We start from the raw sequence: 18,808 nt of genomic DNA, 5'->3' as shown, positions 1-18,808 counted from the left end.
CTTCCTCTTAGGCTTTTCTATGGTGCTTATCATTATAGAATTGCAAATGCCAAAACTATAACAGGGTTAAAAAAGAATTAAAGAAGTTCATGAGGAGAGGTCCTTTGATGGCTGATGGCCAAAGTGGTCAGAGATGCATGCCGATGATCTGGGTGTTCCTAAGCCTATAACTGTCAGAAGCTAGTAGTGGATAACAGGGGATGGATCACTCAGTAGTTGCCCTGTTCTTTTCATTCCCTCTGAAGCATCTGGCACTGGCCACTGTTGGAAGACAGAATACTGGGCTACATGGGTCATTGGTTTGACCCAGTATGGCTGTCCTTATTCCCGCAGCCCTCCCTTGCAATGCCACAAGCCCATCTCTTGTCCCCTCTCCATTTTGACTCAGATGGGTTCCCCCTGCACACTGCCTGGGTGCAAGAAGTGGGTGACAGAAAGGACCTGAGAGACAGGCTCACTTCTCTCAGTTCCAGGACCTGACCCAGAGCAGCCAGGAACAGGCTCTACAAGGGAAAGGCTGTCTGTGACCCTGGACTGGAGAAAGCACACTCAGTTACTTTGTGGGGATGTTCATGTGCAGTGCTGTCACACACTGGAGCTGTGAAAGGCTCAACCATGCTCCATGAGGATGGAATCTTTGAAGATTTTTGATAATTTTGAAGATTTAAGCTCTAGCAAGTCTCTACTGAACATGGGCAAACAGCCATTCTTTTCAAATTATTATAACAGCAAAATTTGGTCAGACTTATAAGTGGATGGCAAAAGGCACATCCCATGATGCAAAGTCCAGCCCCTGAAAAATGTAAATCACTTCTCTGAAGCAAGGGGGCACTATAGCATTTGAAAGAAAAGGCCTCAAGCTTTTTTTAACATGGGCAAAAAACCATTTCCCCCAACCCTTGTTCTTAAAAATGGCTTAATTAATTTGGCTAAGTTTTTCCAAAAACTTTCATCTTTAGGCTGACACACAGCATGGAAAATTTCAGCCTGAACAGTTAAAATCTGGAAAAGTTTTAAGCAACTGAAAACAGGGTCTTATAAAAGAAATGAGAATAACTGACCCTTCTGTTATTCTGGCAGGCTCTCTGTTTGGGAGAAGGCTTCTGCAGCACCTTTCTTCAGGAGATCTCAGGGTAGGACTCTCTCCCTAACCTGTCAGACCCCTTCGGATCTGTCTGGCTCCCTTTTAGCGCCACCTAAAGGAGCATGCTCTGCAGGTGTGGCTGGGGAGGATCACCTGGGCCCAGAGTTGCTTCTTAAACCCTTCAGTTCCAATGTGGGATACATAAACTACGTCACACTCCCTATGTAGAATGCCTTGATATTAAAATGCAGTGTTTAACTGCAAAGAATTACTAGCTACATTTTTCTGATGTGGTAACTAAGAAACACCATTTCATTGACTTAGCTACAAGGCATTTTGGGTTAGAGGCTAGCTGTAGAACCAAGAGAACTACATTCTTCTCTTGGTCTGATGCTTAATTTGATTTTATCAGCACTGGAAGTGAACATAGGGTCGTGATGAAGATGTATTCTTGACTAAATACAGATCTTCGCAGGTGTGCTTGGAATGAGGCAGGATCAGTAGGAGCCATTATTAGCCCAACACTACAAACAGATGTCCTAGTATGGACTCCATCTATGCAGCATTTCCTTGAGAGACCTACTAGGGCTACACTACAGAATTTACAGGAGTGCAGCTGCATCGCTGTAGCGCTGCTAGTGTAGATAGTCTAAGCTGATGGGAGAGAGCTCTCCCTTCGACTTCATTTCTCCAGCCCTCACAAGTGGCACTAGCCATGTCAGCAAGAGAAGCTCTCCTGCCAACAGTGCTGTCTACACCAGCACTTAGGTCACTATAACTTGTCACTCAGGGGGTGTCTTATTCACACCCCTGAATGACATAATTTATACCGACATAAGCTACTGTGTACATAGCCTGAGGCTCCTGCAGTTTACCTGGAGCATTAATTACCTTCGGTTAGCACACCTGTTTGCAGTATGTGGGCCTTAGTTTGGCCAGTTCTGCTCACACCTTTAATTTAAGGATCAGATTCACTATCTATACCATAAAATTTTAAAAATAACTGCTTCTTCATTTATCAACACTCAGTGGGGTTAGGGGGGAAGAAAACAAGAAGAAAAAGATGTACACATGCAAAAAGGAAAAAAAACCCTGAAATTTCAAACACAAACAATTTTGTTTCAAAAACCAGATACAGTTGCATAGTGACAACAGTGTTATTGCCTATCACATCACTTACAGTAAGGTGAAAGCAAGTAAAGTAAATTAAGATCATAAACAATCTTACATTGTCCACTCAATTAGCAAACCTATTACTCTAATCCAAGTATAAAGAAATGCATATACCATCACAGTCCCCCTAACTTAGTCTCACAATAAATATGTACACACAAATTTCACTAAAAGTAAATATCACTGGTCTACAATTTTTGAGAAGTTGTCTGCTTCAGAGATAAAATGTGCTATTTATTATGTATTTTGATGTGCTGAATTCAAATATGACAATTAAAACAACTGATTGGCTACTGTTTCTAAGATATTTAAGTTTTTACATTTTATATCTATGTATCTTGTGTAGATAGTAGAGTTTTAATCATAAATTGTAAACCCAGGTCTTTTCATCTGTTTATGGTTGCTTTACATGATAATATTTCGCCTGTCCTGTTTATGTAACACTTTAAAAATCAGCAAAAGGGTTATATAAATAAAATTTAGTATGAAACAAAAGGCAAAAAACTATTATGTACATAGTTTAGTCCTATTCAGTATCTACTCGGCGCTTCTTGGCTTGTCTCTTATATTCATTAAATGGAGCATCTCTTGTCACTGTCCAGCAATAGTCTGCCAGCATTGTTGGGCTCTATTTGCCCTGATAGCGTTTCTCCATTGTTGCAATGTCCTGGTGAAATTGCTCGCCGTGCTCGTCGCTCACTGCTCCGCAGTTCGGTGGAAAAAAATCTAGATGAGAGTGCAAAAAATGTATCTTTAATGACATGTTGCAACCAAGGCTTTTGTATGCCTTGAGGAGGTTTTCCACCAACAACCTGTAGTTGTCTGCCTTGTTGTTTCTGAAAAAATTTATTGCCACTAACTGGAAGGCTTTCCATGCCGTCTTTTCCTTGCCACGTAGTGCATGGTCAAATGCATCATCTCGAAGAAATTCACGAATCTGAGGACCAACAAAGACACCTTCCTTTATCTTAGCTTCACTTAACCTTGGAAATTTTCCACAGAGGTACTAGAAAGCTGCTTGTGTTTTGTCAATGGCCTTGACAAAGTTCTTCATCAGACCCAGCTTGATGTGTAAGGGTGGTAACAAAATCTTCCTTAATTCAACAAGTGGTAGATGCTGAACACTTTTCCTCCCAGGCTCCAATGACTGTCGGAGTGGCCAATCTTTCTTGATGTAGTGGGAATCTCTTGCACGACTATCCCATTCGCAGAGAAAACAGCAGTACTTTGTATATCCAGTCTGCAGACCAAGCAAGAGAGCAACAACCTTCAAATCGCCACAAAGCTGCCACTGATGTTGGTCATAGTTTATGCACCTCAAAAGTTGTTTCATGTTGTCATAGGTTTCCTTCATATGGACTGCATGACCAACTGGAATTAATGGCAAAACATTGCCATTATGCAATAAAACAGCTTTAAGACTCGTCTTCGATGAATCAATGAACAGTCTCCACTCATCTGGATCGTGAACGATGTTGAGGGCTGCCATCACACCATCGATGTTGTTGCAGGCTACAAGATCACCTTCCATGAAGAAGAATGGGACAAGATCCTTTTGACGGTCACGGAACATGGAAACCCTAACATCACCTGCCAGGAGATTCCAGGAGACTACCTGCTGTAGTCTGGAGACCAACAGCTCTGCCTTCCTCTTGGGTAGTTCCAAATCCCTGACAAGGTCATTCAGTTCACCTTGTGTTATGAGGTCTGGTTCAGAGGAGGATGGGAGAAAATGTGGGTCCTGTGACACTGATGGTTCAGGACCAGAAGTTTCATCCTCTTCCTCGTCTGACTCAAGTGAGAATGATTCTGGTGCATCAGGAACCAGCAGTCCTTCTCCGTGGGGTACTGGGCGTATAGCTGATGGAATGTTTGGATAATGCACAGTCCACTTTTTCTTCTTTGACACACCTTTCCCAACTGGAGGCACCATGCAGAAGTAACAATTGCTGGAATGATCTGTTGGCTCTCTCCAAATCATTGGCACTGCAAAAGGCATAGATTTCCTTTTCCTGTTCAACCACTGGCGAAGATTTGTTGCACAAGTGTTGCAGCATATGTGTGGGGCCCACCTCTTGTCCTGATCTCCAATTTTGCAGCCAAAATAAAGGCGGTAGGCTTTCTTAACCATAGTGGTTATACTGCGCTTTTGTGATGCAAAGTCACTTCACCACAAACATAGCAGAAGTTATCTGCACTGTTCACACAAGTACGAGGCATCTCTGCTCACTTTGGCTAAATAGAAATGTGTCCCTTTGCAAAATCAAACACTGACAAATAAGAGAGCACGACACTGTTTTCTAGATTTCTAGAGCTGATGTAGGGCAATTTGTTCAGCAGAGTGATGTAAGCTCCGTTATGATTGCATCATCCATGACTTCTAGGAATAACATGATGCAATTCATATCCTGTATGATGCAATACTAGCTTCAGATTGCATCATTCATTGTTTTGCCTAAAAAGCAAGTACTGTCCAAACCCAGTCATAGATTTATTCATAGATCCAGTCAAAGATGTATTTTAGTCATTTCTGGTTTAAATTGAGATCCCTTCCCTTTATAACTCACTTATCCTCCGCCATTCCCAAGTCAAGGGTCGTATATACTGACCCAATAGCATATCTTGAAAACTAGAGCCAATCAATAATTTTAAGCATCATTTTCGTTCTCAGTGACCCAGAATTAGTAAAGTTTGACTACATTTATTTCAGAAGCATTTTGGCTGTAGAGCAGTGTATTTTCCTATTAATCTACCTACAGAACATGATTGTCAAGAAACAATTATAAGTGCATTACTAAAATATTCTATGACATAGTAATTATATGATGTGTATATATTTAGATATTGAAATCTACAAAATTCTCCAACACATTAAAAATTAAAAAAAAAAAAAATAATCCCTGGATCAATGTTAAGGTAACTGTGTTAGGATCAATGTCCTCAGCATGCAGCTAGTGAGAAATAAGTGCAGGATGTTTTTAGTGGCCTGCCACCAGTGTTTATTGCTGGAAGCTTCTGAATGCAGCCACTTTCCCTGTTCAAGCTGTTTAAAATGCTGTAGAATTCTAAAACCTGCTTTTGATAGTCCGTTGCCAGGTACCGTATGTCCCATTTTTGATTCTCTCCGAAGGTTTAATACAGCTGCTAAGGTGTGATGTAGTGGTGGGAGTTGCAGTGTATAATTTCTCTATTTTGGGGGAAATTTTGGAGAAGCAAACTGATCTAAAATAGAAAATGTGTGCCCAGATACTCAATTATGGGTGCCTTGGAAAATTCCGCAATGCAACTACCATACTCAGGGGAAGAAAGCTGATTAGTAAGTAAAATGATTAACTATCTAACGCATCACACTGGGCAATTTTCCAGTTTGTCAGACCTACCCAGCTGTACCTGCAAAGCAAGGAGTTTTGGGAAGCATGAAACTCTGTCAGTTAAATGTGGCAGCCTACTACAAGAGTTGAAACAAGATCTTAGTAGCTGGTGTGACCCCTACAACAGTAGTGTTAAGCTAGTATGTCCAATAAAAGGTACACTGCTTAAAGCAGCTTCCCTTCATTATAAACAGGATACTGAAAATATACTGAGTGGCATTTGGTGACAGGGGCTCTGGAACAATTTGTATAGTGGGGGGCTGAGAGCCATTGAACCAAACTGCAAACCCTGTATGTAATAGAAATCACTTCAAGTCAGGGGGTGAGGCAGCACCCCTAGTTCCAGCACCTATGCTTGGTGAGTATTTTCCTCAATTTCTGTCACAAAAATGCAAGCCATGTTTCAGAAAGGAAAAAAAAAATATTGTCCAAAACGTGAGTTCAAGTAGAAAATTTCAACAAAATGGAACTTAAAATATGACAGAGGATATGGGAAAAACAAGAAACTATATATATTAGCCAAATCCAAAGCTCACTGAAGTCAGTAGGAATCTTTCCATTGACTTCTACAGGATCTGGAGCAGGATGTGTGTTAAGAACTACAAGATCATTGTAATAGATATTGTTCTTACCTCACCTCCACCTACTGGAATAACATTATTTTAGTCTCCACTTGTAGAAGTGGAAACATCTGTTTTACTAAAACTCCATGACTTTCTAAAATTCAGGAACATGAGTTACTCAGGGATGTGTGTATTAGCTTGTTGCAGCCACCTTTCAAGCCCAGAATCTGCACCTTTTCATTTGCACATCCACCCACCAATCAATTGAATTTGAAAGCGAAAGAAGATATTTCTTCAATAATACTTTGAAAACTGTCCTAAGACTTCAGCATTAAGAATGTATGTTGGATACAAATCTTATGGGTATAATTGTGATGATACTTTTACCCCTTATATACACAGATAGGTAGAAGCAAAATGCTAAAGGTCATATCCTCCCCAGCATTTTTGTGCAGCCCAAATCCACCTCACAAAATACGTGTTCTGAAAAAAAAAATCAGATTTAAAAAAGAAAGTTGAAACTAACACAGCAAGCAAAAGATATTTAAAAAACCGTGCAATTCCAGAAAGCAGTTGAACTGATCACAGGTTATAATCATAGTCAATCATACCAAAATAGGACAAAACTAAGAAAACTGCAGTTGGAAAATAATAATAAATAATCATATTTTGCCCTTCATCTCATGATCGCAAAACACTTTGCAGATATTAATATAATCTCAAAACAGCCCTCAGTGGAACTAAATATTATTACAGTAGATCTTACATATGGGTAAATTGAGGCACAGAGGAAATGATGACAGTGCTAGGAATAAAATATTGGAGGAGTTGACTTCCAATCCCCAGCTTTCACTCTTTGACGCTATTCCCTCACGATGGAACAGTGCAAGAATATTTATATGAGCCCATGCAGAGCAGTGCAATAATATTTATACAGGTAGAGGCAGATTATGGTTTCGTGGGGCCCACTTCACCCTTTCTGCCTGCAGTCCCCCTGCACCCGCCCATGCTCCTGCCATGGGCACTTGCCCGACTCTCCCGTCCTGGCACTCCTGCCGGGGAGAAAGGTCAGGGCGGAGGGGTGTCCTAACCCCGGACCCCAGCAGAAGCACTGAGAGGACTGGCGGAGTGGCACAAGTCCCTACGCCCCGACCCCATTCCCCAACAGGAGTGCCAGGTTGGCTGGCAGGCACCCATTTTTCCAGGGGCCCCCAATTAGCCAGGCTAATCCATCACTGTATACGGGGTGGGGAGGGACTCTCAAAAAGGTACTGAACATTCATTTTATTAGTGTGGAATATAAGAATTTGGCTGAAGCTGAGCTTTGAAAAAACTGTGTTACCTGCTACCAGTCTGCACTTATACCTCATCTTCACTGCTGCAAATGGCATTGCGACAAACAGAAGAATCCTAGTTAGTGCAGCCAGTGCTGAATTATCTTATTTAAAAAACAAATAAAAAACAACAACAAAAAGCACCAACCATACACCCTGGAAACCTTCCCAGATTATACATCTGTCTCTCTAATTTACACTTTAGAGGATGAAGCCAAACAGCAATGACATCACAAGGATTAGTGAATTATTCTTTCCACTACAACTCTCCCTGATTTTCCTCCTTGGCTTATCCTCCAAAACAAAGCATAAACCGAAAGAAAAGTTGGTTACTGGATGGCTATCTAGAAGTATACCTCTACTCAATCTAAATTATGTCTGCCACTGTCAATTCATTTTTAATAAACACCATATTCCAGTTAGTTTACTTAGGTTTGGCTGGTCGGACAAACTAAAGAGTTAGTCCGCAATTCAGTAAAGCATTTTTTCTCCTTCTCACTGCTCCCATGGGTTCACCCCCTTAACCCATTTATATGATAGTAATAGTTCTGAATTATAAATGAGATTTTTAGTATAAATGAGATTCTCCTCCTCTTCCCCCAGTAAGTGGTTTGGAAACACTTTATGCACTTCTTCAGATAGTATAATATGCTGATGACTACCTGACGGGACACTGTATCAGCACATCTAAAAATGAAATTAGGAGGAAAGTGACATTACAGCAAACTTCAAACTCCTTGTTCTGGGGTAGATGGGAACAGTTGCAGTAATTATCAAGAAGAATTTCTAAAGACTAGGACTAAACAGTATTTTGACAGTATTATCTTGATATAAATCCACGACATAAGGTCCAATCCTACAAACACTCATACGAATACTTCCAATGGCATCACTCACACGTGTAAGGATTTTCAAAACTAGAATCATAGTCTCCAAATGAGAGTCTCAAAAGAATCACCATGTACTACTCTGTGGTAACGCAGTAAAAGTTTTGAACTCTGAAGCTATAAGCTTTTAATTAAGGTAAACTTAATTGCTAGCTTTAAAGTACACCTGCTACTCAAGTACTTGATATATCCCAAGTGGCAGAGACATTTGTGCATAGTTTTGGTACATCTCCAATGACATCTGGTATCTCATCCAATTATACATTTTAAGGAAGACTTACAGGAACCTAGACATTTTAGTAAAGGATGCCAAAAGCTTTAAATATAGATTTGTATATGGGGCATAAAATGAATTACTGGATTGCTAGACATATGCTATATTACTAGCACAAACAAGACTTTAATCAGTAAGGCGGGTTTGGCTACTTTCCCCATCATAACCTGATTTCCACTTCAACCCACATTCCAAACAAAATAAAAATATATGTACTTAAATAAATAGATCTCATGATTGATCACCACTGTGTTATTGCTCCACTACCTTTTCCCATACCTTTGTTTATTGACTTCCCTTGCTGTCTAATATCAAATATACAGTGGGTGCATTTAAAAAGATTATATTCTGGGCATAGAGTTATTACCAATTCCAGACTCATTCCTTGGACTTCAAGTGGGGAAAAATCCTGTAACCTGTAACATCTCTAAAACTGGAATGGATTTTTTCAAAACTATACCCCACCATAGGGTCAAATCCTGAAATCAATAGTGTTTTCACTGAGCACAAGGGGTTTTCTTGCATGGAAAAGTTGTCTGATCAGTGCCTTAAGACTGTAAAATCTTCAGGGGAGGGGTATATGAGTTTTAGTTGTCTGCAAATGGCCATGCACACACATGGCATTTATATACAGTATATAAAGTGCAACAGAAATGGCAATTGGACAAAATATTTTTAGATTTTACAAAATTGCTTTCAATTTAAATTTAAAAATTATATGTATGGTCCTGTTAGATAACAAAAGCAGGCACAATCACACCAGTAAGCCAAATGTTAATGAGTTTCACCATCAATAACAATATAAAGAAGTTACTTACGCCTGTCGGTCCCTGTACAGCTTGTTAACTTTTTCCCATTGGAAGTTAAGCTGAGTCAGCTTTTCCTGTATCTTTGCAGCTTCCCCAGGTGTGGCACTTTGCAAAGCTGATGTCTTCTTGCTGCGAATCACCTCAATCTGACCTGAGAAGCTCCCCAGGCGACCTTTAACTTTCTGCAACATCAACATTTTAGAAGAAAAAAAATGAAACATAAGCGGTTGTTAAAAAGCAAATAAACAAAACAAAAACACTGTAATAACCTTGACAATGATAACAGTCCTACAATACTTAAGCAATAATGATTGAGGCACAAGTCATTTCCTGGGGAATTAATAACTAGTGGAGAGAACTGATGGCTTAAGGTGAAGCAGAGGCCCATTAACCTCAGCTAGTCATTAATTCCACAGGAAATAACATGTGTTAAGGTTACCACTACTTTAACCCAGTTTATTTATAAGGAAATAGAACAAACACCCCTTTTAACTTAAATTGCACATCCTTTCAAAAACACCACCTGGTTAATCAAGTTTGCTTAGAAATGATCCGGCAAGTTAGCCATGCTCATTCATTTTCTGGAGGGAAATTTAACTGTTTAATTGCTGCTATGATATGTAAGACGTTGTGTTCAGTACGCATGTCACAGATATTAATGTAACAGCCTGAAATAATTAATATACTGAGTGCCACTGACACTGACTTTTGCTGAATGTGCCATCTATGTTCACAACATAGGGTTGGCCATTCTAGATCAGAACTTTGAGCCATATAGTCTAACTCTCTGTCCCCAAAAGTGGTTAGTTCTTGATGTTTCAGAGGAAGGTGAAATCCTCCATATTTCACCAAGAAATGGAATGGTGTGCACTGCAGGACTGAAAGGGAAGAGGGCAGAATTGTTTCCTGACCCTTAAAGATATTTAAAATTGCCTTATTATCTTAAGCTTTCAAAACTCCAGATGTTGTGAGTGGTTCTGAAATTATTCATCCAGTCACTCCATTAAATCCTGACAGAGAATTATGTGGATTGACTGTACACTATGTAATATATAAATAATATTTTTTTATTTCTATTCTGTCTTCCATCCAAGAATCCCAAAGCACATTACAAGTATCAGTGAATGTAGCTTCAGAACCTCTAATCTCACTTCTTCTCTCTGGTCCTTCCCTTCCTTTTCCTCTTTGAAGTCTCCTCTGGTGCTGCTTCTCATATCAAAAAAGTTTCCTGTTCCTCTCTTTCTGCCCTTCCATAAGTTGTTTCACATCTGCTTTGGAGAGGTGCTACCCATAGTGAGGGTGAATGTAAGTCCCCCTACTTCTGCCACTACAGTGCCAGCTGCCTGTATGTGAAACCATCTATTGTGCTAACCTTCTGGTGGCCTGTGGCTGGAGGAAACTTGTGGTAGTGGTAGTATTGTCAATTGCAGCCCAAGCAGTCTACTCACAGGCATAAATAAATAAAATAAAATAAATAATAGGTTCTAGCAGACCAAGGCTTTGACGATTTCTGGGTGTTTGTGATGAAGACCAAGAATAATTTATCTCCACTCTATCATCTTGACTTAAAATGTGTCTACTGATAATGCATGAGTATCTATAGAATATTGCTGAAATGCCAATAATTCTGCTTCATTGTGCGTTCAGTGTAAATTCTGGGATGCCTGGGGATGTCCCTTTCAGTTTCTCTACTTAGACCTTTTAATATTCCTGACAGTCATACTTCCTCAGTATGTCCAAGGCTCAGTAGGGAAGCTGAAGGCAGCATAGAATATTAAAATAGGATAAATCCAAAGAGAGTGCAGGAAGTAAAAATTAAACCTCCACATCTTAATTCTTAAAAACCCAATAATGTCCAAGGATAAGCTTCTACAACCCAATCAGGATCTGCAATGATAGAAGTGAGATAGAGGGGATTTAGATGAGGTGTTTCCCAAATATCCTTAATTAGATATGGGTTCTTCCCTGAGAGGCCCCTTTCAAATGCTCATTTGGGAAAATCATATCACTATGTCAGGAACTTGCTTCCATTCTGGGGCGTATCAAATATCTGTCTCCTCTTAATAGGTGACTGGGAAGGACATAATTAATATTTAGGAAAAAAGAAATGGGGTGGTTTTTTGAACATCTCCCTCCTCCTGTCCTGTTCCTGAAAAGGCATAAAACACTTACAAAGGCATTAAATCATACCGTGGATGGGGTCTAATCTACCACATTTTTTCCCCTTTCAGCTCTACCAATTTTTTTTTAACATGATGAATTGGTTGGGAAAATCCAATGCAAAGTAGAAGGCATGCTAGTGACTCCAGCATAAAACTTGCGTTAAAAAAAAATATGAAAATTTCCCTTTGTGGATTAATATGGAATGAATCTGAGTACCAGAGAAAACTATTTCCTCAAGAAGCTGACCTCCTCTGGCACATTGGTCAATCTACTCAACAGCCATAATTCACAACTTTCCTTCTGTTCCTTTGTCTTTATGTCACATGGAATGCTGCAAATATTGTTTTTTTTTACTGAATAACCCAATTGTAAAAAATCTTCAGCATAAAATTATACATATTAGAGACCTACAAACAATTCACAAGACAAGTATGTGTACTATAAGCATCTAAATTGAACAGCTCCTCTGTCCTCACAAACACCTCAGTACTGTATGGCACACCATCCTCAGCACTATTCCGGGGTAATATGGATGAACTGAACATTTTTTTACAGACATTTTACAGACAAATTCTGTAGGATGCTCAAAAGCAGGTCAATACACGCCTATATCTTGTGGAGGGCATCTCACAGATTCCAGTGCGACAAAAACCTCCTATGTTGCTTGATGTGTTTTTCATTTTTATTTCTGTAGTAGTTCTGTTTGGAAGGGTCTAGCTGAAATAGATCAGTGTCTCCTTTGAGGCTTTGCCAAGACTTCTGCTTGACAGATTCCACATTTGGTACTTCCTTCCTGCTACCTGTCCAATTCATCTTTTCTCCTGCCCATTTTCCCTAGCCACCCACTGTCTGCCTAGACTCTGCCCACATTGCTCGGCATCTCCGTTTCGCTCCCTCACTTCCTTCTGAAGTATATGGCCTCAGACTGAGCGCAGAGCTGAGAGCTGATAAGAGCAATGGGCTGATGTTTCTTAATTCTGCTTAATACAAGAGTGCTTCTCCGGCTGGCAGCTAGCTCCCTGCTCCAAAGTGGTATTTTAGGCATAGTGGGGAAGGCTGCTGATTGGACTGCCTGCAAGGGAGGAGCAAGCTGGCAGCTTGTGGGTGACAGCACTCTTACACCACCAGCAGAATTGGAGTGGAGAGGGTTGAGCAGTTTTGGAGGAAGCAGAAAGAAAAATAAAATTTCCCTCTAGCACTATATGAATCTCCTCAGCCCTCTGACTAGACCTTAGTAACTCTGTTTCGCCACGTGAAAAAATAAATGCAGACTCCACCTTCCTCTCAATCCCAAAGAGCATGCACTGGCACTAACAGCAAAGGATTTGAAGGTCTCTGTTTCAAGTAGAAGAAAAGGGACAATTAACATGAATGGACTGTTTTGTAGTGGTACTATCAGTGTCTTCCTATGAATCCATATTCCATCCAGTGACTGGGTAGTTTCTCCCCTCCTGAAGACTACTTTGTTGTTACAGAATCCTGTGAAAACTGCACACTGAGCATTAAGACTTATACTTCTTATTTCATGTGGGCATAAAGTATATGCATGTACTAATTATTTAGGTACAACATTGTGCAATCAATGTATACACCATGCCACAAGGAGGTATAATAAACAAATTGCCCAAGTAAGGGTCTGATCCTGCAAACCCTTGCTCATGTGAATAATCCCTATTCACAGAGGTATCCCTGCTGAAGTCAATAGAATATACTCATGTTAAGGGATTAAGGCATTTAAAATTTCTATTGTCCTTCTCTGAACCTTTCTATTTCTTCTATAACGGAATAAAATTACAGTATCCAAGTAAGGATGTACCATTGATTTAGATACTGGTGTTATAATATTTTCAATATTATTCTCTAACTCTAACGTAATGCAGAATAACATTATTTCTGATTTGAACTACAGCTTCACCTGGAGCAATGTGTTTTGTTGAACAGCCCATAACGATGACAGGAACTCATGAATGCTATGTGTAATTTAAGATATTCCTTCTGATGTGTGTAGACAGGTGTATCCCAGAATGCCCCTGTAAATACCCCCCCCCCAGTTTCCCTCTGAGTTCTGAGAATCCACTTACAGACAAAAAAAGAAAAAGTATTTAAAACATGTTTAAAACAAAATTCCCCTTCTTTTGAGTTATAATTTATTCAACATAGTTCATCGTCCCAAAGTGAGCTTCAGGATTTCCACAGCCCTGCTTTTGGGATGTGTGGTTCAAATCTTAGCTTCCCCATCACACAAACTCTCCTTTTAGTTCAGGGTTTCACGGCCCTCTTTCTGGGGGCAGATTGCTGGCTGAATCCTTCTTTCTGGGCTCTGAGCCTTCTTTTCACTAACCCAATCAACCAACCACTCCCTTTATGCTTCCCAAGCACTTATCTGGACCAGCAAGGAGAGAGGGAAGCCTTGCCTCACCCACTAATACAAGGCTCCTGATCCTTGGCCCTTAAAGGAAAAATAGACTGTTTTCTTCCTATACTTTCAGCCTCCCAGACACAAACTATTCCTCAGGACCATCTGTCTCTCACCAATATCTGTTTTGGTTTTCTGGACACTTGGAATGGGCTAACTAACCTCTCACACTACCTTTTTCTGGTCTGAAAGGGCCATTACCCCATTACACTGCATAACCTTACACTTGACTACAGTTGTTTTCTGCTACTATCACATTGCCCAGTTGCCTAGCTTTGTCAGGTGCTTCTGAAGTTGCTCAATGTTTTTCCTGGTCTTTACCAAAATAACTGTCATCTTCAAATTTTGTCATCTCACTGCTCACCCTCTTTTCCTGATATTTAACATATTAAACAACATTTGTCTCTGTATAGGTGTTCAACTCAGCCTACTATTAATCTTATTCCATATAGAAAACTGATCTCATATATATATATATATTCCTAGAGTGAGCACCTCACCTGTCCTACAGGGACCAGGTTAAAGAGCTGGAGTTGTATATAAGGGCAGTAAAAGCCCTGTCTCCATTCAGGGGAGAATCCTCCAACACATGCATTGCAAAAGTCTAAAACTGACCTGCAAGGATCCCTATGGCAGCTGTGGCTTACGGGACATACCAGGGGCAGGCGGAGCATGGTGGTGGTGTGATTGAAGTAGGCAGTTGCGTGGAGATTCCAGGCAGCACTGTGGCCCCAGAGAGTAGTCCTGGTAAGGCTGCCATAACTGAGACAGGTCCCCAGGGCTGTTTAATTTACTCTGGAGGCCTCTCCAGCCCTTAGAAGAACCCAGGATTGGAAGGGCACGAAGTTGTCTTACAGTCACCTTATTCTCCATCTCTCCTCCTGTATTGCGAGTTCTGTGCTGTGCTTCTTGTAAATGTAGCACAGAATCTCACCTGTAACGCTTCATTTTCTCTTTCAGTTTTTAATATATGCCAGTTTTACCTTGATTTTGTGAGGATTTATTTTTCATCATAAACACTGCTTTAAAAATACAAATACAGTAGATTAATTGGTTCTTCTTTATTCATTATTATACGACTCCTTCAAAGAGCATTAATAGGCTTCCTTTATACAATCCATGTTGCTTTCTCTCCACCACACATGGCCAGCTTTACTATTCTAGCCGAATGAATTTGTTCAGCTAATTTAAGATACTCTGTATCACTTTTGAAATAACATCCAGCAACTTTTCTAAAAACAGGTAAAACATTGGATACCACCGATAGCTGGAATTATGATAATAATAATAATAATGTTGGCATCCCAGCCATTTCATTCTCTAAATCACTTCAGAAAGACAATAAGTTTAATTTAACAGTCAAAATGAAGTCAATGTCTTTTTAGGTGAAAAAGGAACAAAGCAGCAGAGAATTATTAGTCAATAATATACTATCTCATTGAATTTAAAAATAAAAATTAAAAAGCAGACTCCAGATTTGGCTCTCAATTTCCATATCAAATGTGCTCTGATTGCAATGAGAAAAATGTTTTTCCCCCATTGTGAGCCCTGCAAGCTCATCTAGGGAACTGAAAGTTAACATGGGTATTTAACTTGCCACACATCACCACCACCAAAAGGCAAATTCTGCCCTCAGTAACACCTGTGCAATACCATAACCTTCACTGGAGCTGCACAGGTGTAAATGAGGGGAATTTAGGGTACATCTACACTTAAAATGCTACAGTGGCCCAGCTGCAGTGCTGCAGCTGCACCACTGTAGTTCTTCAGTATAGACACTACCTGTGCAGACAGGAGGGTTTTCCCTTCTTAGTTCAGGAATCTCACAGCCCTCCTTCTAGGATCTGTGCTGATAATTAAGATGCAGCCCTCACTTGGCTTCTTTGAGCTACCCCTTTCCCCCTGGACTTGGAGAGGTGAGCAGCCAGGACTTCACTTTCCTGCTTTGCCTCTCTGGAAGCTTCTCTTTTATATCCAGGGCTGGACTGATTTAAGCACATAACTTACCTGTCATGTGGCTACACTATATTTGCCCACCTAGGAAGAAGGCTTCAATGAGTCACAAATGAGGCTAGACCAGTTATCCTTCAGAAGGCCAGTCACTCTGTGACAGTGCCATTTTTACATGGCATTAGTACTGTTGCATAGTATGCTAACATGTACATATATAAACATATATAAGCTTGTTTATGGCTTGCAGCAAAGAATCTGTATTACAGGTGGGTCCTTAGAGAAGAAGAATCTCTCTCAGAGTTCCCCAGAATACAAGGGTGCTGCAGCCAGCCACTAGGATAATGGAGATTTATCCCTTTTTTGCACCCAATGATGACTTATCTTCTCTGCTTTTGGGGGTGGGGGGGAAGAAGGGCTGCTTATGCCCCCAAGAGAACCAGCAGGGAGTAGTGCCTATGGTCAGGGAAAGGGAGGGACTGTATTGGGCCAATAAAGGTGAGGAGAAGGCTACTTAAAGCCTCCACCATGAATGGTGATTTGACTCCTCTGATCCTGAAGACAATGACTTGTATTTAACAGAGATGGGAGACTGGATGGGGCTAAGAAGCTTCTGTCTATCACAGTCAGAAGTATGTCGGCTGCGAGAGGGCTACCATTAGAGGGACGTCCCCTATGATGGGGAGCGCTGCCGGAAAGGTGGAGACCGTGGTGGTCCCAACGTGGGTTTACCTTGGGACCGGGACCCCACACTGGCCAGAGTGAGCGGCATCAGGAGGGACATAATGTCTTGTGCCATTTGGAGGACCCCCGGCGAGATGGCATCTGGAGTAGCTGGTGGGGAGTGGGCTGGGCAACACCACTCAACCTGAGCTGGGGCCCAGGATCCCCAAGGGGGTGAAGAAGCGCCCATGACAAGGGCTTGGTCCACCCCAGATTTGTCCTTTCCCTCACAGGAAGCTGGAGACCTTCCTCGCCCCATCTTCCTGGGCTTCTTGGCTGGAGCCATGGAAGAAGACTGGTGCCAGCTCATAGATGGTACCAGCGGGGTGCTGTGCACCGAGGTCACGGTGCTTGGTGCTGAATCAGAGCATTGCTCCGACATCGGGGTAAGGGCAGACTCCATCAGGAGTGCCTTCAAATGAATGTCATGCGCCTTCTTCATCCTGGGCTTGAAGGACTTGCAGATTTTACACTTATCACTAATGTGACTGCCCAAGTACCATAAACTATTAAGTGGATCGCTAATGGGCATGGGCCTTTTACAGCGATCGCAGGGTTTAAAGCCTGGGGACTGGGGCATGCACCATGCCAAGGCGAAGTCCCTTTAGAGACCTACTAAGTCTCTAACTTAACAAATAGGTTGAACTAAACTAGCGGGAAATTATATGCAGTAATATTTGCAAGAGGTAAATGAGTTCAAACGAATGAAAAGCAACAGCTCTAGCTGAAGCAACACCAGTTCCATTCACCATTACTGGTAGCAAGAAGGAACTGAGGGTGGAGAGGGCCGGTGGCACCCTTTGTGCTGTGGTATACGTGAGCCACCAGAGCTGGTCTCCTACAGATACTGCTGAGGGAACAAATTCTGGCACCAGTGCATGTGGCGAGCACACACACCTAAGTTGAATAGACATGAGCAATCACTTGAAGAAGAATCACAACTCAGGGGCAAAGGTTGTTGCATATTCCTCTCCACATTGAGGGAGGGGGCAAATTTTATGAGCTTATGCTGTACAGTTCCCTGTGCAGCGCAAGACTGTATAATTTTGGGTTATACTCCAGAGGGGGTGCGAACCTGAGGAGCTGGGAGTTGCCTTAGTGCCGTAGCCTTCTTATGCAAGGGCTGGTCAGAGATCCTGCATGACCAGGGGCAGGGGCAGGGGCAATTGGGTGTGTCCCTACCTGTATGTATGCTGGTGAAAGTGCAGGCTGGAGAGCTTTGCAGCTTGTCACAGCAGTACAGTGTGAAAGGGAGCCCAGGCTGGTAGGTCAGGGGGCTCAGTTGTATCCCACTTCCAGGTGGCACCCCGGGGGGAAACCCATCATAGTCACCCTGATTATCTCAGATGGGACTTGTCCTTAATTCTGCCCCCCAGCTGGCCCTAATCTTAACCTGGGCCAGGGCCAACCTGCAAGTGCAACCAGGTGCACTAATTGCTCTCTGGCTTCTTTCTCTACCAGTTTAGAACATGGATGTGTATATATATAAACAAGCTTCATATATATATATATATGAAATCTGCCTTTTTGTTAATGAAATTCACAGCTGGATCACATCCAATGATCCAGAGAAGAGAGAGAAAGTGAGTGTATAAACACACATATACCCCTTCCATTTTTCAAGATGAAAAAAATCACTTCAAGTTGTTTTAGATATCAAGAGGGCCTTGGGAGATTTTGTAACCTGGTTAACAAAAGTGCACACAACTTTCATTTCTAAGAATAAAGGATTAGAGAAACCCATTAGCAGCTGAAGTGACAGCAGCCTTTGGGGAGTGGATCCATCTCATTGCCCTTGAAAAAGAGAAATCAGAACACTAGAGACTCAAACTCCAGTTCATTTTCACTATCGTGAATTTGTCTTTATCTGACAGCTGAGGACAACACACTGGACAAATCCAATTCTTTGGCCATTTGTGTACCAAGCATCACATTACTGATAGATCAAGTTGGAAAGTGTATTCAATCACTCTGACTTCCAAGTTGTAGTTAATTAGGTTTTGCTGAGCTACAGCAGAAAACCATTTTAAACTTCATGTTTAGTGTTTCTTCATTAAGTTG

At 41.3% G+C, this 18,808-nt stretch overlaps 1 protein-coding gene across 11 annotated transcripts in view; it reads right to left on the bottom strand.

Moving 5' to 3' along the window:
- The window catches only part of DMD (dystrophin), a 1,855,422-nt gene that overhangs the window by 1,014,054 nt on the left and 822,560 nt on the right, over nt 1–18,808 (bottom strand). For all 11 annotated transcript variants that reach the window (XM_034754682.1, XM_034754655.1, XM_034754674.1 and 8 more), the window contains one exon: nt 9,505–9,677. In XM_034754682.1, coding sequence (XP_034610573.1) covers nt 9,505–9,677 — 173 coding nt within the window. The remainder of the gene's footprint in view (nt 1–9,504; nt 9,678–18,808) is intronic.

The sequence above is a fragment of the Trachemys scripta genome, chromosome 1 (genome assembly GCF_013100865.1).
Source record: "Trachemys scripta elegans isolate TJP31775 chromosome 1, CAS_Tse_1.0, whole genome shotgun sequence".
Classification (NCBI taxonomy): Eukaryota; Metazoa; Chordata; order Testudines; family Emydidae; genus Trachemys; species Trachemys scripta.
The sequence above is the reverse complement of the archived record's forward strand: the minus strand, read 5'-3'. Positions and strand labels throughout refer to the sequence as shown.